Source organism: Gambusia affinis, linkage group LG01 (assembly GCF_019740435.1).
Source record: "Gambusia affinis linkage group LG01, SWU_Gaff_1.0, whole genome shotgun sequence".
In the NCBI taxonomy this organism is placed as follows: domain Eukaryota; kingdom Metazoa; phylum Chordata; class Actinopteri; order Cyprinodontiformes; family Poeciliidae; genus Gambusia; species Gambusia affinis.
In genome coordinates, this window is record NC_057868.1 from 34,505,088 (window position 1) to 34,523,508 (window position 18,421).

The 18,421-nt window shown below is 38.1% G+C and overlaps 1 protein-coding gene across 4 annotated transcripts; it reads right to left on the bottom strand.

Moving 5' to 3' along the window:
* Positions 1-2,631: 2,631 nt before the first annotated feature.
* LOC122838554 (6-phosphofructo-2-kinase/fructose-2,6-bisphosphatase 2-like) lies at positions 2,632-18,244 on the bottom strand. 4 transcript variants are annotated; one of them, XM_044129295.1, is made up of 16 exons: positions 18,171-18,244; positions 17,266-17,450; positions 16,227-16,352; positions 15,777-15,873; positions 15,168-15,234; positions 15,013-15,087; positions 14,762-14,818; positions 14,533-14,657; positions 13,923-14,130; positions 13,238-13,384; positions 13,049-13,153; positions 12,834-12,963; positions 10,424-10,486; positions 10,264-10,328; positions 7,494-7,676; positions 2,632-3,667 (listed from the first exon to the last, which is right to left on the bottom strand). In XM_044129295.1, exons 2-16 carry the CDS (start codon positions 17,354-17,356, stop codon positions 3,617-3,619), a joined length of 1,590 nt encoding a protein of 529 aa, XP_043985230.1. In that variant the 5' UTR covers positions 17,357-17,450; positions 18,171-18,244; the 3' UTR covers positions 2,632-3,616. The 4 variants fall into 4 exon arrangements, with proteins under 4 accessions (XP_043985230.1, XP_043985220.1, XP_043985212.1 ...); XM_044129285.1 differs by having other exon boundaries at positions 17,266-17,433; positions 18,118-18,239; XM_044129277.1 differs by having other exon boundaries at positions 18,118-18,239.
* Between the last annotated feature and the right edge of the window lie 177 nt (positions 18,245-18,421).

The window sequence follows — 18,421 nt, forward strand, 5'->3', positions numbered from 1 at the left end:
GGCAAAGCTTTCAGAGAAAAAAAAAATCTGATAAAAGGAGACAGTGGGAAGGGAAGGGAAGGCAAGGCAAGGACAAAACGTCAACAGTTGGAATATTTTCAGAAGCATTTCAAAAGTATTTTTAATAAAAGCAATTATTTCTATTGTTGGAAAAACGTAAATATTTGTTCCATTCCCTATAATTAAGTATTTCAATATGTCAGATAGTAAAAACGATGCATATTAATAATACTTTTCTTTTCATATCAATAAATAGTGTAGTCTTCCAGTCTCCAGTCATCCTTACAAGCTTTAAATAGAAGAGAAAGAACAAGGTGGTTGGAAACACTTGACAGCTCCTCACTAAAACCCCCATTAAATCTAAAACAATAGTCTGAAGTCCCTTTTTACGTCATGAAAACAACAAAAAAATATAAAGTAATACAGATTAATAACAACAAAAACAAGTTCATTTCCTAAAACTGATACAAAAGTACGCAACACAATGCTGTCAAAACTTAAAGCTGTTATTCAAATCAAGAGACTTTGAATGCATTTTGAATTTTATTTTTTTGTGGTGTAAATCCGTCAAATATCAGTAGTTGAGCAGTTTGGATGTTTGGAGGGGGTTCAGTTCAGCTCTTGTCGCTTGTTGTGTATCTTCCAAGTTCATGTAGCGGCTCATCCAGACACGGCGGATATTGGAAGCCATCCTTGAAAATGTTGTTAAAACCCTTTGAAAAATCAATACTGAGAAAAGTGGTTTTAAACTAACAAGTCAAAGATAATTATTCAATTCTTGCAGCTAAAGTGGCTTTTCTGTTTTATTATTTTTTTATATATATATAATATGGATTACCCAATAAAAATCAACATTTGTAGCGCTGTTACATGTTTATCTTGGCAGGAAGAAAACTGGCAGCATATTATGATTTAAGATTGCGGACCATTGTTAGATATCTGTTGTTTAAGGTTTGGTTACATCCTGCAAATCCTCCATTTAGACATCTAGTCCTATTTGCTTGTTCTATACCATTTCATTACAAAGTTTAATACATTTGGAACTGATTAATGTTCTCATATTAAATATACTAAGTATCACTTTGTGTGCGAAGAGATATTTCCAGTTTGAGCATCTTTTGAAAGACAATTTGTAACCTTGTCTTTGTGTTTGTTCACAACATCTATTCTTTAGTTAACACTGAGATGTAAGCTAATAAAAAGTGGAAGATGGAGGTTACGTGTACCATTGTTGAGAAATGTTGCCCTATTAATATGTTCAACCCTACTAATAAATTATGACCTTGTGGTGAGTAGTTGTCATGTTTTATGGTTAATAAGAACCCAAGTGCAGAGCAGAGGAATTTAATAACAAAACAAGCAGAACTTGTAAGAGAAACTCACATGAAGCAGAGAAATAAGAGGAACGAGCAAAGAACATTGAAAACCAGGAGCTTAAAAAACTGAGTCAAGGTCAGAGAATGACATTGGATCCAAACGAGCTTAATCGGAGGAATGTGTAGCAGCTGTGAAAAGAAAATCCTGAGCAGGAAAACTGAAGGAAGGAGAATAAATAACACAGAAGGAGCTTAATTGAACACAGAGAAGAAGAATAGGACTAAAAAATAAACTAAAATGCATAATACGAAGACAGGAAAAAGTAAAAACCTAAACACCGGCGAATGAACAAAGACCTGACCAAACCATAAAAAAGAATTGATAAAGAAACTCTAAATGGGAATGAAAAAAACTTAAAAACAACCAGAAAACAAACAAATATAACAAATGAATGTCAAAGCCATTTTCATTTTGGGCCATATCAAGAGCATGTGTGTTTGCAGAATGTATTGATAAAGCTTGTTAAACTATATAACTTCACAGGTCAGCAGTGTGGAAAAAGTAAAAATTACTGTCACCTGCATGTTGGAGTTAACAGTCACTTAAACCAATGTTTTGACTACTTTTGTGGAAAATATTTGCAATTGACTCTCAGCTATGCGGTAGCACTAAAGATGTGAGGACATGGTGATTTTGCGAGAATTTCTGTGATCATGGAATGAAAACCAGAGAGACTGATTTCTATAATTTAATTTATAAAAAAATATAGTAGTTAGACAATGTCCTGATTAGAGCTTTTACATGACTGTGGTCCTTTTTCAAAATATCTGATGTCAGAGAGGGAATTATCTACAACTCTTTATCATAGTGCAATTATACAAGGACAATCACAGGCCTCAAAATAATTTTAGATTAGTCTCCAAAGGACTGATTATTTGTCTGTTTCTTCCCACATTTCCCTTGTGACTCAATCACTCTCTGACGAAAGTGTTTTCATGTAAAGCAGATTATTAAAAAATGAGCCAGTTTTACTTTTTAAATTTTAAATCTGAAGCGATTGGGTAAGTGATGGTTATAAGTTACAGTATTTAAAGTTGTATATGCGATGCAACTCTTGTTTGCTTTTAAACAAAAAACTGAAATCGTGACTCTTCTGACGTCACCACAGCATTTGATGCGTTTTCTTGCTGAAGGTGGTGAGATTCGTCATCAGATGCCATAAAAAGATGCCACATAAAAAAGTCCCACGCTGGTCTGAGCCTGGTGATGCATGTCTGCTTGTGGAGTTCAGGCTACACCCAATGAGCTCACACAGAACAGAAACATTCCATTTTTAATTCAAACAGTGTGCAATTTCCCTTTATTTAACAGAAATGTGCAGACTTTAAAGTTCTCTTTAAGACATACAAATGCATCCATATTGTATTCATTCAATGCAAATATTACTTTGCAGATCATACTGCTCTGAGTATTGTTGAGTACAGGTCTTAACAGAGCCTCACTGAAATAAATAAAGGCACTGGCTCAATTTAATTCCAAAATAAAAAGTCAGCAACATAAATAAAACTCCAACAAAACCTCTTTGGGTGAATTTGGTATCGTGAATTATACCGCTAGTATAACAGTAGAAATGAGGGATACATTCAGACACCACAAGACATCAGAAAAGAGAAAAGGCTGAATTATTCTCAGACTAAAGAGAAAAGTGCACTCCTGCACATTTAAAGGGCTAGACAGAATGTTTCATTATTTCTTTATAGCATTTGTCTGTGAGATGAACCTAAAAAGCAATTCCACAAGCTTTAATCACAGTTTAAAACAGGGTAGTTACATCACTGTCAAATTACAACAAGGAAGGACACCTTGCATTGGAATGTTTAAAAAGGAAATAGAAAAATTATCAGAGGACAAATCAAGGACGTCTTCAAGAGACGCCCTCTTCTTGCCTTTTATACTGACAGACTTACAAATTATGTCGCAGGTTTAGGTCTTTTTACTACAAATCGTTCATTTGCATATTTGGTACGAACACAGTGCAGATATAATGGCTATCATTCAGAAGCAGTGAGTTCATACATGTACGTGCAAAACCATGCTAAGATGGACAACCTCAACATAAACATAATGATACACAGAAGAGATGCATTTTCTTAATATGACAGCTGGAATTTTACTGATGATCGGCAGAGCTGGGAAAACATTCCCACAGAGGAGACAGCCTTGGACGGTTAAAGGAAGGAGTGAAAACACCGAGGCGAAGGCGACTGAAGTTGATTGTGCAGATTAGAGGAAAATACCTCTATGTGCTTTTTTCTCCTGTGTCTGGAGTGCTGAAACAATCCAGAGAGTTCTGGAAAAGGAAGAGTGGAGTGCATTAACAGAAATAGCAGAGACAAACAGAAATGAGGTATTTGTTTTGACTGGCGCTGAGTAGGAGTTAATATTGAACTGTGAGGCTTCGAGCCAGAGTAAGACAGGTTGGTTGCAGCTTTCTGGGCTTCAGAAGGGAAGCTATGCTAACAAAGGTCACTTTGTGGGCAACAGCAGAGGCAATAACATTGGAAACACTCGTCACATTCATCCTAAAATAGCCTGCATGTTACATTTTTCACTTCAGAAGCTGCGCTCAGATACTTTAAGCAACAGACTGAGCCTTGCTGTTTAATGTACATCCCATTATGTCACTTTGCAACAACAAACTTTAGTGGCAATTTTATGAGCAAGGCCACAAAAAAAAAAGAAAAAACAGAAAAAAAGAAAGCCGTGGACAAATTTAAAGAGAAAGTCAAATACAGTAAAAACATGAAAGGTGTGGTCTCCATGTGTTTTCACCCCCGCACCAAGTAACCACCCTGTGTCACACCAAATGTTTTCCCTATTAGCACTTTTTCAAAAGGACTTTAAGACAGATTTGAACATCATTTTTCAGTAATTGCAACAGATTCTAGATTGGATTTAATTGTGGACCATTCTACCACATAAATATTATTTGATCTAAGCCACTACTGCTCTGGCTGGACGTCGACCTTCGTCTTCGTAAAGTATTCAGCTCCACCCATCAACTCAGACCAGATTCCCTCTCTGGCCTGAGGAAAACCATCCCGATAGCATAAAGCTGGCACTTCCACTGTCTGTTATTCTATAGACGGTTTGCTCTATGTGATTTGTGTTGTTTTTGGCCATGTGTAACACTTTGTATTAAGGCCAGTTATCTCAATTTTGGTCTCATCAATATTCCAAATGTTTGCTGTTTACATGACAAAATGCCAATTTTTATTAATCTTTTTTTTTTTTTACAAAACTATAAAGGGCTATCTGGGATTCTGGGTCCTATAAGTGGACCTTTAAAGGTTCCATTATTGGTCTTTTGATGCACATTTTTCCTGAAGCCTATTAACCATCCAGTGAGACATGTTGCAACACCTCAAACTCAGGAGGTCCCAACTCGTCCCAGATGCCCCATTTTTCATGAGGAGGACGGACCAGTAGTTACTCCAACCTTCTCCCACTGAGCTGATCTTCTTTACGTATCCCCAACTCCAGCTTGCAAATAGTTAAATACTTTTATTAACAACCCAATATGTTCAGGGTCACATTTATCTTTCACACAAAACTTTCCGGTGCTACTCCAATCCAATGTGACCTTCTGCTCTGTGTTACCAACAGTACTGAAGGCAATTTTTTTTTATTACTTCTCATAGTTGGTTTTACAAGCCTTCAGTGGCTGCAGGAGGTTTCTGCATGATGGTCCATCATTTGCAAAAGGCTCATTTAAAGACTCAAACTGCATAAACAGTTTGCTGCTCCGGAAAAACTCTGTCCACAAATGTTAAGAACAAAATCGGTGGCAAAATAAAATCCCTGCAGGAGTTCTGCTCCCACTGATGAATTATGTTCTCACTTCGAATACACAGGAACTGACAGGCCTGCAGTTAACTCCTAAAGTAACACCCACAGGAAACCACAAGGCCTGCTCAAAGTATAAACATTTTAAAGACTGTTTGGGCTAACTCCCATGGCCAAATGTCTGTTTGCAGCAATAATATAAGCATGATTGGCTTAACATTTAAACAGTAGCTAATTTAGTTTACTTGTTGTAGTTTTGAGCAACTCTTAAATTGTTTAATTGATTTGTAGATTTAAATAGAGTGCTTACAAAAAGTAATCACCCCCTAGGATGATTCAGCCTTTTCTAAATTACTTTACAAATCCATCTTGATCCAAAAAAATTTGACAAGAAACTTTTATGTAAAAGTGAAAACTGATTTCTACAAAGTAACATAACATCACTGCATAAATATTCACCCCTTTGTGGTGGCTTGTTTGTGGTGATGTACAGTGTTTGGTATCTGCCAAAGATAGCCTCTCGACTGACAGCCGAAATGCTCCATTATTATCTAATTTCTTCCACTTGACCACAGAGTTTGATATGAGTTTTCTTCAACAGTGGTTTGCGTGCAAAATGTTGGAGGAACTGTGGGAATGCATCTGCAGGACATTTTCATGTCTTTTGGGAATGTATTAAGAGCGCACCCTATTGGTCACAAGTGGGAAAATAAATCAATACTAAAATGGACCGGGCTGCACAGTGGCGCAGTTGGTAGAGCTGTTGCCTTGCAGCAAGAAGGTCCTGGGTTCGATTCCCGGCCCGGGGTCTTTCTGCATGGAGTTTGCATGTTCTCCCTGTGCATGGTGGGTTCTCTCCGGGTTCTCCGACTTCCTCCCACAGTCCAAAAACATGACTGTTAGGTCAATTGGTCTCTCTGAATTCTCCATAGGTGTGAGTGTGTGTGTGAATGGTTGTGTGTCTCTGTGTTGCCCTGCGACAGACTGGTGACCTGTCCAGGGTGAACCCCGCCTCTCGCCCGGAACACAGCTGGAGATTGGAACCAGCAACCCTCCTGACCCCATTAGGGACAAGGATGAACAGAGGATGGATGGATTAAAATGGACTTAAGTTTATGCTGTGATTTTACTTTGGTTTTCCTGGGTAATTCACCTCAGGAACTGAAGAAGTCTGATAGATATCTTCTACTAATATTATCACCAGGCGCAAAGAATTATAACTCGCCGGAGGCTGGATGTGAAACCACCGTAATGTTTGGACTGGAAGGACATAACTGAGGAAATTCACACAATGGAGAGACTGACTTTTTCATTAAGACTTGCCTCTTATAAGTACAATAAATACTGGAAGAAATGGAACACTCATCATAGCTCGACACCAACTGTATAATTTACGTAATTACCTATTTTCTTACTTTTGTTTATTTTTTTTCCTTGTTGATCATCACTCAACTGCTCCTGTCAAACTAGTTGCTCTGTAAGTTTTTGTTAGGGGGGGTCTAACTGTTCAATGTATGTATGTGTGTCTCTAAAACTGCAAAAAAATAACAAAAATAAAGTTTAAAAAAATAAAAACAGTGGTTTGTTCATTTCCACTCTCCCATAAACCTACGACTGGTAAAGGACAGTAATTATATGCAAGTATCCAGGAATATTGATTAATCAGTGAATGGACCTTCCAGACACAGCTGTTTTTATACTATGATCACTTAAAACAATGTCACTCCACTCAGGTGATCTCTGCTCTACTTGTTGTGAGACTACGAGCACCAAATGGCTGGATCTCTGTTGAATTAGGTCAGGGGGTAAATATTTAGGAAAATCACTTATTTTGTGTGAAATATTTTCACTTAACCCGTTTAATTACCAGACACTTCTGAAAGATCTACAGAAATTATTTTGACTTTTGGCTGCTAATTGAAGTTTTAAAATAAAATAATACTCTGTCTAGTGTAAGCAATATCAATTTCATGTATCTAATGTGAAAGGTCACATGACCAGACCCCTTTACTTCCTGCCTGTCTCAAACTTGCACGAGAGGAAGTCAGTAAAATATACTTTAATAAACAAATATAATTAAAATATTTTTGTACATATGAACTCCAGAGAGCCTTCTACTGATAAAATTGGGGATTAAACGGGTTAATTGTCATTATTTTGTAGATATCAGTTTTCAGCTTCACATGAAAGTGCTTTTTGGTCAAAAAAAGGGTAAAACATCCAAGGGGTTGAGTGCTTTTGTACCAGATGTGGGAATTAACTGGTATTATAAATTACAGAATATTTTTGCACACCGACTAAAAGCAGTTACATTTTTACTGGACACTGACCTCTCTTTGCAGCGATTCGATGCCCTTGGATATCCGTGTACTGGAAAAAGCTGGAGGAGGGAGTACGGGTAAAGGTGAAAAGTTGCCCATACTGTACAAACGGGGCCGTTTAATCTGGTATTCGGTGGACAGCGGATCAAAGCTGTTCCTGCGGGATAAAGGTGGCGGCGTTCTCACTTTGATCTGTTCAAAGACGAGCACAAAAAACATGTTTGGGTAAATTAGCCACTTGTTTTAGTAACTTTGCAGGTCTGAAAATACTTGTACTCTGAAACAAATCAGCACCAGTGAGTAATCCGTTACCAAAACAGACAGAAATACAAAACCCATTGCCATGTTGGTTTCAATAGGCAGCATATTCCTCGCTACAATACCAGGATGTTTCTCAAGAAACGTGTTGCTGCCTCAACACACACTGTCTGAACGCCTGGCAATTAACAAACATTTAGAAGAAACTCCAGAAACGAGGACAACCACGTTTGCATGTCACTTATTAGAACGGGACTCAAACTCCAGTCCTTGAGGGCTGCTTTCCTGGAGTTTTTAGATGTGCCACAGCTACAAAACACTGGAATGAAATGGCTTAATTACCTCCTCCTGGTGTAGATAAGATCTCCAGAGCCTTAATGACCTAATTATTCTATTCAGGTGTGGTGCAGCAGAGGCACATCTAAAAGTTGCAGGACTGCTGCCCTCGAGGACTGGAGTTTGACACCCCTGCTTTAGAGCAATTGGATGAGTGTGGGGCTGCACAGTGGCGCAGTCGGTAGAGCTGTTGCCTTGCAGCAAGAAGGTCCTGGGTTCGATTCCCGGCCTGGGGTCTTTCTGCATGGAGTTTGCATGTTCTCCCTGTGCATGGTGGGTTCTCTCCGGGTTCTCCGGTTTCCTCCCACAGTCCAAAACCAATTGTATGTCTCTGTGTTGCCCTGCGACAGACTGGCGACCTGTCCAGGGTGAACCCCGCCTCTCGCCCGGAACGTAGCTGGAGAGGAACCAGCAACCCTCCTGACCCCATTAGGGAAGAAGGGTGTAAAGAAAATGGATGGATGGATGGATGGATGGATGGATGGATGGATGAGTGTGTCAAAGGAATGACTATATGGGATTGCCTACCCCATCAGAAGAACATTGCTCATCAACATTTCTAGTGCCGATGCATAAACAATCAGTTTTCTACATACAGCATAAACAGATTTCTGCAAAACAAATTCATTAAACAACGTCAGAATACCACTTCCACCATAGAAAACAATCACTTTGGAAAAGTTGAGGACAATGTCATTTGTTTAAAGCAGTGCTTCTCAAACTTTTTCATACTGGGGATCACTTAACCCATTCAACAAACACTCATGGACCTCCGAACCTGAAATCGCCCCTGCGATAAGACATCTTAATATATGATGCAACTTGAAATTAAAATATTAGTCTCTTAAATCACATTTCCTTTGTTCATCCTAATGAGAAGAGAAGTGCTGTTTGCTAAATGTGTCTGACCACAACACAGCTCTACTTGGGCATTTTGAGTTATTTACAGATTCTGAAAGTGTCTAAACTTTCCAATGATGTCAAATGGAAATAAAAAAATAGTTGTTCTTTGCTACCAAGTATTATGTACTTTAATAACATTTAGGGCCATTTGTGATTTAGAAGCACAATTAAAGAAAAATAGAGTTGAGTTGCTCCAGCAGGAAAAAAATTGGTAGATTAAACATAATCTACCAATTTCTATAAATTGTATTTATTGATAGTATTTTATTTATTTAATGTAATCACTTTTAATTAAATAAAAATAACAGCAGCCACAGACGTGTAAGCAGAGCATCATAAGCAAGCAAAGTCATAAAAGACAAAGAACAGTTCTTACTACCTGAGAGGAGTCCTACCGCTGCAAAAACAGAGCCATTCAAAGGAATTCAGTCGCTAGTAAATGACACATCAACACTCTCAGCAGCTGATCATATAATATTCCTGGAGTTGTTTTCTTTCCACCGGTATCTGCAGATTTTCTTTTTTTTTATTGAGAGACCCGGTTTTAAGCCAGTTTTCCATTATTACTTTTAACACAGTCCTTTGGTAAGCTAGCTGTAGCGTCGCACTTTGACCTGACGTCATGGCAAATAAACGGTCTTTTACATGCAGCACTTCCACAGTTTGAGAAAACCAGGGTGAAAGCAAAGTTTGGCATAGTGCTGAAACGAATACAGATCAAATCTGAGACTCAGGAGTGATGCTGTATGTTATCTGATGTTTGTGTGTTACTGCAATGAATCTGTCTCTCCTTGATAACTGCACAAGTTGGACTGTTATACCTAAAATTTTCTAAATAAATGTTAAAAAAAAATAGGTTAGTAGTACAGACTGACAGATGGGTAGATGGACAGATAGACTGAAATCAAGTCTGCAAAAACTATTTTTTATATATTTTTTTTCATGTTTACCAAGCCCTGGAAAATCCTTCAATCATATTCCACACTGTGTAATTCATATTAATGATGGAGTTTCTTTCTGTAGCTTGCATTTCTGTGAATCTGAGTTAATATTTTACCCGAGAACAGTGTTATTTAGTGTGGCTGGGTGAACATCTGGCTTTTTTTAAGCAGGTAAATATTGTAAGGTGTAATTTTGGTTGGAGTTCCTAAGAAGAGATCGGCTCCAAGCAAGTCTCTCCTGTCCTGGCAGGTCACACCTTAGGAACACGTACGGTACTTTATTTTAAGCAAGGCTGATGGTGATGGCCGAACTTTTTTGTAAAAAAAAAACAACAACTTACCAATGGTTTGTCCCTGTGAGTGTTAACAGCTTCCACTTTCAGATCAAACATTTCCACTTTGCATCCTAGCAGAGGCAGAAGGATCAGAAATATATCAAAACAAGAAAAAAAAGAAAGAAAGATGCTGTTTGACTTTCCTACTAGCAGATTAATGACTTACCATAAGCCACTGGGGTGAGTTTCAGGACAGTGTGCAGGGGACACTTCATGTAGGGTAGATCATCTGAAGCCAGTAAAAGCACAAAATAACTGGTGAGGTCAGGTTCTGTTTTTATTCAGTCTTATTTGGTTTGCCGTCTTATAAATGTTTGTGTCTTTTGTAACTTCCTTAGGAAGACACACCCATGCTCTGCTCTATGAGCTATCCACTACACGCCTTTGTGGCCAACTCTGAAGAGCCACATGCCCACTGGTGGGAGAACATTCAGACAAAATACAAGTCAGAGTGGGACCCACACTTTGGCTTGTGAACTCATCTAACTGTAGCCAAGCCTTAAGCAGATGCTGCTTCATGGACCACTTCCAAAAACTGAGAAAATGTCTGCACATGATTAATTATAGTTCTGCCAAAGGTCATTTTTCAGTCATTTCCTTAAATGAGATAAAAATAAAAAGATTTTTAAAATGTTTTTGTGGGAGGCTGAACTAAAAATGATCCCTGGTTAAGAACGCTGCAGTAAAATATGAAAGATGAAGTATTTTTAATCTAGTTTCTCATGCAAATTTCTTAGTCCACTTGAAATAAGACAAAACTAACTTACAAATAAATTTTCACCACGATACAGGAGCTTCTTTAAAGTGAAAAGTTAATTAATATTGATTTTAAAAGTGTTACTTCCACTGGCAGATTATTTCAATTCCAAGAGAGTTTTTCTGTATTATTATAAGTGAAATAATCTGCAAGTGGAAGAAGTACTTTTTCATCAATATTAAAGAATTATTAATTTAACGCAAGTTCCTATATTTTTAAGTTACTTTTGTCTTATTTCAAGTGTACTCAGATATTTGTACTCGAATCTAGACCTAAAATACTTGGCAAGAATTTGTGTTTTTGCAGTGTGCAATGTGCCGTTTCCAAGCCTATTAATACAAAACTTTTGCAGAAAGCAGAGTGTGGGACAAAAGGCTGCACATGCAACAGAGACAACCAAAGTCTTGAAAGAATTGTGTCGCAAAGCTCATTCAAGCTTTTGGGGAAGCTTTGCAAAAAATATGGGGAAGTATTGCTCCTGCCTTCAACCACAGTTTTACATCAGTATTATTGCAAACTGTGAAAGAAAACTGATGATGATCAAGACAAAGTTTCATCCTAAGAAGAAACACATGCAGGATCCAGTAATGGGTTAAGGTCAAAATGCCAAAAACACACCTAGCGTTACTGCTCTGCAACAATCTGGTGAAGCAGGACTTCAGTAAAAATATAACTATCTCTAATAAAACTATTCCTGTGCTAAAAGTGGGTGCATCTGTTTTTTACCAAGGTTATAGACTTCTCTGAAACTACACCTCCCATCTTTAAGGTCTGGTACTCCCACCACCAAACGTCTGGCAGATGAAAAAGGTAAATAAATAAAAACTGCTACACATTTATGAAAGTTGTAACAATATTTGACTGCTACTACACTTGTAGTGCTTTGCAAAACTATTCATACAACCTGGAAAACTTTTACTTAAGTGTCACAATACACCCACAAACTTCAAAGTATTTTGCTGGATGGTAGCACAAAGCAGCACGTCATCGTGGGTTGGGAGGGAAATTTCCCTCAGCCAAGTTGATGGGAATATGGGTGCAGCTAAATTCAGGGACTGTAAAAGACTTGAAACTGCTTCATAACACAACACTCACATTGAAATGTTTTAGATCAAAGCATGTTACGAGCAAAAATGGCCGAATCAAAGTCCATGACTAAATCAAATTTAGGAGTCTGCCAATACTTGAAAACGTCAAAGAGGTTCTCCAACCAGCCGGACTTATTGTGTTTTCCTAAGAAACATTTTAGTATAAATGTGCGGAGCTGGTAGAGACATAAATCAAAATACCTGCAGCTGCATGAGGAAGGTGGTTCAACAGTGCAAAATTGTTGTTTTTATCTAGAAAAAAAATCTGAAAATCAGTCATGATTGTCCATTTATTCTACCTCAGAATCATAAACTACTTTGTATTGGCTTGTCATATAAAATCCCAATAAAACATATTAATGTTTGTGGTTGTAATGTGACGCCCTGCGACAGACTGGCGACCTGTCCAGGGTGTACCCCGCCTCTCGCCCGGGACGCAGCTGGAGATAGGCACCAGCAACCCTCCCGACCCCATTAGGGAAGAAGGGTGTAAGAAAATGGATGGATGGATGGATGTAATGTGACAATATAACTCCAATGGGTATGGATACTTTCACAAAACACCTAAACAAAAACATTTATGTTCAAACCTACATTTTTACGTAAATAAACCTTGTTAATCAAGATGACCTCAGTGAAAATATTTACATTTGCACAATTAGACAACTCTGTGAGCCCACAGTAGTGTGAATTTGCAATGTAAGGCAGAGTAAGTGATTTATGCTAGTAACCTGCGCCCTTGTCCAAGAAATAAGCGAGCAAACAGCGCATGACAGCCTGATGGCAGATGACCAGAATGTTGCCCTGTCGGTCCAGCTCCATGATAACCGGCTCCAGACGCTGCACCAGGTCTTGGTAGGACTGTTAGGAGCAGCACATATTTTGTTCAAGACTATTAATATATTACCATTTAAACCTCCTTCAGGGAGAAATAAAAGGTTGTTACCTCTCCACTAGGGTAGCGGTAATGATATTTGTCCTGGTCTCTCATAGCAAGCTCCTCTGGGTACTTTTCCTCAATCATCGCATAGGTCATTTCCTCACACACTCCCTGAAACATAACCAGCGTCAATCAGTCAGGCAGTCAGGACTTTCTGCATGAATGTGACCCTCCAGCTGGTTCATGAGGACATACAGCATCGATTTCGTTAAGTATCTTCCACTGCTCGTAGGGGACACCCAGCTCTTCCGCTGTCTGAATGGTACACTTCAGCTGGCTGGTCCAGACCTTCAGGTCAGACAGATTGTGCTCTTTCACAAACGCTTTCAGCTCCACAGCAAACTGTGAAAGACAGCATACAAGAACACTCAGGCTGGCAACTGAACATGTTACACGATATCTGAAGGTATAAGACTTTTTAAAGACCACATTGAATGAAATTTAAGAGAATAAAACTGATATAGCTGATTGTTGGGGGGATCCTGCTGGATTAATATCAAGTACAGTAAAAACAGTGAAACTTGTCAGGTCTGTTTGTGGCTCTTGCCAGCAGCTGTGTGCTTTCCACACTATGTCTGGCTGGAATATGTAATCATAAATCTTTTTCCATAGGCCTACTTGTATTTTTAATACATCTGCAGACCGGCAAAACATCTTAATTGGAATTTCAGACTTTGCCCTATTTCTAGGATTTTAGTTAACCGAGACAAGATTTATGGTGAAAAACACCCAAGTTCACCTTATCACTTTGAACACAATATGACAAGGGACTCATCGGTTAAACGTATCACATCTGCAAAAAACTCTCGTGTATCTTTTGTATTTAAATATTTACAGAGGCGATAATTAAAACGTCATCTATAATTAAGTAAATGAGCACCTTCTTTCCTCTCTCCGACAGGCCAGAGTCGCCTCCCAGGCGTCCCTCCAAATTGTGGAGGCTCTCTCCGTGCCGACAAAGGTAGATGGAGTGGGTGTGCACATGGATGTTCATCAGGTAGTACACTATCTTACTTTGGATGGAATCCTGCACCTTGTTCACCAAGAAGCGACGGCCAACGTTAATGACCTTAATGAAGGACAGGTTCCTGTGAGTCACAGTTAAAAAAAAAAAAAGTAGCAGTCAATCGGAAATATTTACATAAACAAAGACAAGAAGACCATCAAGGTTGAAAAGAAGGTCGCCCTTTCTGTGTTGTTTACAAGTCTTTGGAAACTTTCATTTTGTAACCTTGTCACATGTACATAGGATGTAAGCTGCAGTACAGAAATTGATACATTTTTAATCTTAGTTTAGATTTACTGACTTATAAAAGACACTGTTTCCACCTGCTGGACAAAGTTGGAAGGACACACAAGTTTTTTAAAAAATGGCAACAAAAACAAAACAGCTTTTCACCCTAAAACATTCGGCTCGAAAATAAAATAGATTTAGTTTAATTACAATAGTGACAGAAATAAAAACCTACATATCAACTAAGGCACCTTACATGTCATGTTCGTCCGGGTCTAACGGTTCATAGGTGACTTTATAACACTCTATTCTCTTTAGAAAATCGTCCATGACAAGTTCTCTGTCCCTTTCAGGGTAATCTGGGCTGGAGACCTTCACTTCCTTTGAGGGACAGAGATTTAAAAAGGTGATTCAGAGTGAGGTTTTAACATTTAAAGAATGGGTGTTTAATTGAATACACAACAAATAAACAAAGCGATATTTACCATAATGTTTTCAGCTATGACCTCTGGATCATCACATACTGATTCCACAAAAAAGACCTAACACAAAACAAGCAGAACCAAAAATAATTCAAAATATCACAGAACAACTGATCACTAGAAAAATCCCTACTACAGGAAGAGTAAGATTAATAAACCCCAAGTGAATGGCTAGAGCCACTGAAACCCAGTGGACCTCATATTCAGACTGAGTCCAAAAGTATTTATTTCTTATTTATTAATGTTTTTCTGACCTTGAGTGAATTTTCTTGTGCAAAATTAAGGATGAGTTTCCTCCTCTCCCTGGTAGTGTTGGTGGCATCAAAAACCTGACCAAACACAGAAAACATCTTAGAAAAATAAATAAAAGAAAAAAATAAATCTTTGTGTTTAGTTCTAGTATCCTTACAGCAATCTGGCCTCCTTCCTCGCTCAGATAGGTTTTAACGTCCTGCAGTGCCACCAAAGCACACTGTCTGTGGAGGCAAAAATAAATCACCTTGCAAAACCATGAAAAAGTCTTAAATGAAACTTCACATTTTGTTTTGAGTGGGTCACACAGCCACAGTTGGAGAGTAACATTAACTCTCCAACTGTTCCGTGTTTTGACTTAAAAGAACTAAAAACTTACAGAGGATGAGCAGCACCTGAAATTCTTATCCTTAAAATACATTTTACTTTTGTTGTTGATGCAGTCTAAGAAGTTGAACCAAATAATCTACATATTATGATATGATATGCACCCATGACACTAAAATACTAGCTTACTCCTTAATTTAGGTTTGTGTTTTATGACTGAAATACACACAGATCAGTTTTAAATGACAGTAAAGTGATAATTGTGAAGTTGAAAGAAAATAATACACATTTTAATACCATGTTTTATTCTACTTCCTTCACAATTTTGTACTACTTTGTGTTGGTCTTTCAAATAAAACCCCAAGAAAATCCGTTATGGGGTTTCCAAAATGTGTGAATACTTTTGTAACCCACTGTAAAGAAGATCTTTCTCACTCACGTTCTAATTTTCATTGCCTCTTCATTGTCATGTCTGAAGAAGTCATAGGACTTGTATGACTGCACTGCTTCTCTTCTATAAGCCCCGAGATTAAAGACTGCAAGGAAAACAGAGTGGTAAAAAAAAAAAAAAGAGACCGAAAGGCAGAGATCAGGATTAAAATCTGTGCGCTGTCTAGGCAGTGACCTTCGTTTAAACAGCCTGAACAGCAGGTTCTGCTGCATTCCTTAAAGGTGAAAACAAAATTACAACTTCAAACAGAGCAGTGCTACAGGGGGCATCACTCTCTGAAACTCCTTAGCCTGAAGCCCAACATTTTTATGAATCATACGTTTTAAAAGTACTGCAACGTTAACAAATAAGCAATGTATGACAGTACCTCAACAACTTTTTTCATGATCAAAATGTTCTTCCCTGAATGAAGATCCTGCATGTTTTGTGAGTACTGACCCTTTGTTGGAACTCCGATCCAGTTGAGGTAGCGTGTCAACTTCTTGGAAATGTACGTTTTCCCCCTTGCAGGCAACCCAACCAACACGATCAGAAGTGGAGAATTGGTCATGTAATACGCCCAGGCTGCAGTTCAGAGACAAATAACAGCATTTATGCTTTTGAATTTGTGAAAAATATTTTATGGCCTCTTGGAGTTCCTTCAAGGCCAAGGATTCAAAGGTTTAGAGGTCAAACAGACGTATTTTATAAACAACTACGGAAACACAGAGAGTACACTAGCAGCAAGAGGTGGGGGTGTTAGGTAATGATCCAATGTCACCTCTGCACATGTGTGAACTGGGTAATGTTTAAAATGCCACCTGTTTTAGGTTGCACTTCATGAATAAATGTTCCCTGTGTTCTGGAGTATAGACGCCGGGTTCACTGTTCCAACCCTTGCAGCCTTGAATTGGGAGTGGACAATGTAAAAAAAAAAAGATTTTCTTTTCTGCTCTAAAAGATACATCTATCCAAACAGGGAGCTGGCAAGACCAGACTTGACTGAAGATTCTCAGAACAGAAACTCAGGTGCTTGGAAACCTTCATGTTGATGATTAGAGCTTACAAGCATTCTTAGTAAAAAAAATAAAAATAAAAAAAATAGACAAGTTTGAATGTCATTCTAAAACAAATGGTCTGATGACAAACACTTTTAAAAACAGGAGTTGTTCTAATATTTACAGACCTTTTGAGTGAATGCATCAGTGCATACCTTTACAAACACACTAACCCATACCAGTAATGAGAGAAGGTGCATCACAGTTGACATTTAGCATTGTGTTCTGGCTGAAACTGTATTATCTTGTGTTGCTCGAGCCTCACAAAGCTGGGACTCTTTATCAAGTGAACATTTTGAAATTTACAGCCCAATCGTAAGAGAACATGCTAAATAATACAGTAGGTAAGAGGCACATAGAGTTTAATATTTTAAAAAGAATGAGTTAGGAGTTTCAGTTTTGCATTCCACCTTTAGAAAACAGAAAAACAAATCACTCACAGCCCTTCTTCTCATTGCTCTTTAGGTCCATCCTTTTGGACTTGGTGGAGCTTTCTGAAGCAGTACCAGGTTTCTTGTGCATGGCAGCCATTACCGGGCCTGATATGCCTCCTTATGTCCAGTTACAGCTGGCGTAGGGACAGCGATCGCTGGTCTCTGGGAACCGTGCTATAACATGTCACACACTGCATGAGGAAAAAGCACAACAGTCAGATTGCATATAATCAGATTTAAGGGAAAGTAAAGATAAGACTTCATGGAAATGAAGAAATCATTGGGAAAATATTTTGCATGTTTAGTAAAGTATAATAGGCATATTCTCAAAGATAAAATAGCAAAGTGGTTAAGTTGACAATTTCTAATGCTAATTTTATTCATATATCTTATTCATAAAAAATAAAAAATAAAAAAATGGACACTTTCAAACCAAAGAGTGAAGTTAAATAATACAATTGATACAAATTGTAATACAAAAGAAACATAACGCAGTGTTTCTTCTCGTGGGCTTATTTAAATACATTTGAATAAAGTGATGCTCAACAGTAGAACATGTTAGCTAAAACTTCCGCATGTCAGTATTTGCAAGTCAAAGCTGTACAACAAGAGCATTGCAAGTACAGGGGTTCTAAATCTGAATGGTTTTAATATGAACATAAATCGCCACTCTGACTAAAGGCAAAAGTAACGATTAATCTTTGTCAACCTGTTACTACCGTAACCGGGAGTTGTTACTGTACATGAACGCGCACTGACAAGAGCTGAAAACTTGTACGTTTACAAATAGAAAAGCATCCTGAGGAGAAACTCTGCAACATAAAAGCTTGACTGAAGAAAATAACAAGGATAACATACCAAAAACCAGCCTAATATCCAGTTTACTTTCGTCAACGATACTACAACTTGACCTGAGACGCGGACGTCACGTTAACGTCCCTTTCTTCCTCTCGGCTTCAGCTCCACCCCTTCAATGTCCTTCTTCTACGGGAAGTTCAACTCTGAAGTTAAAGTAGAAATTCCGGTGAATTGTTTCAAAATAAAGCAATGACGTCATTCTAAACTATCTTCTTCCTGCTGAGGCTGCGGTGCACTGAAAGTACTTTACCTTCTTCTTCTAAGACACACCTTATTAGCATTGCTGACTATAAGTATTAGTTTA

What these genes read in the sequence shown, in the direction of transcription:
- LOC122838554 (XM_044129295.1), bottom strand. Translation starts at nt 17,356, where the DNA reads ATGGCTGCCATGCACAAGAAACCTGGTACTGCTTCAGAAAGCTCCACC. An exon ending in CACAAGAAAATTCACTCAAG is followed by an intron (nt 14,819 to 15,012) that starts GTCAGAAAAACA and finishes GTTTTGTGTTAG; the next exon opens with GTCTTTTTTGTGGAATCAGT. An exon ending in ACTCACCCCAGTGGCTTATG is followed by an intron (nt 10,329 to 10,423) that starts GTAAGTCATTAA and finishes TGCCTCTGCTAG; the next exon opens with GATGCAAAGTGGAAATGTTT.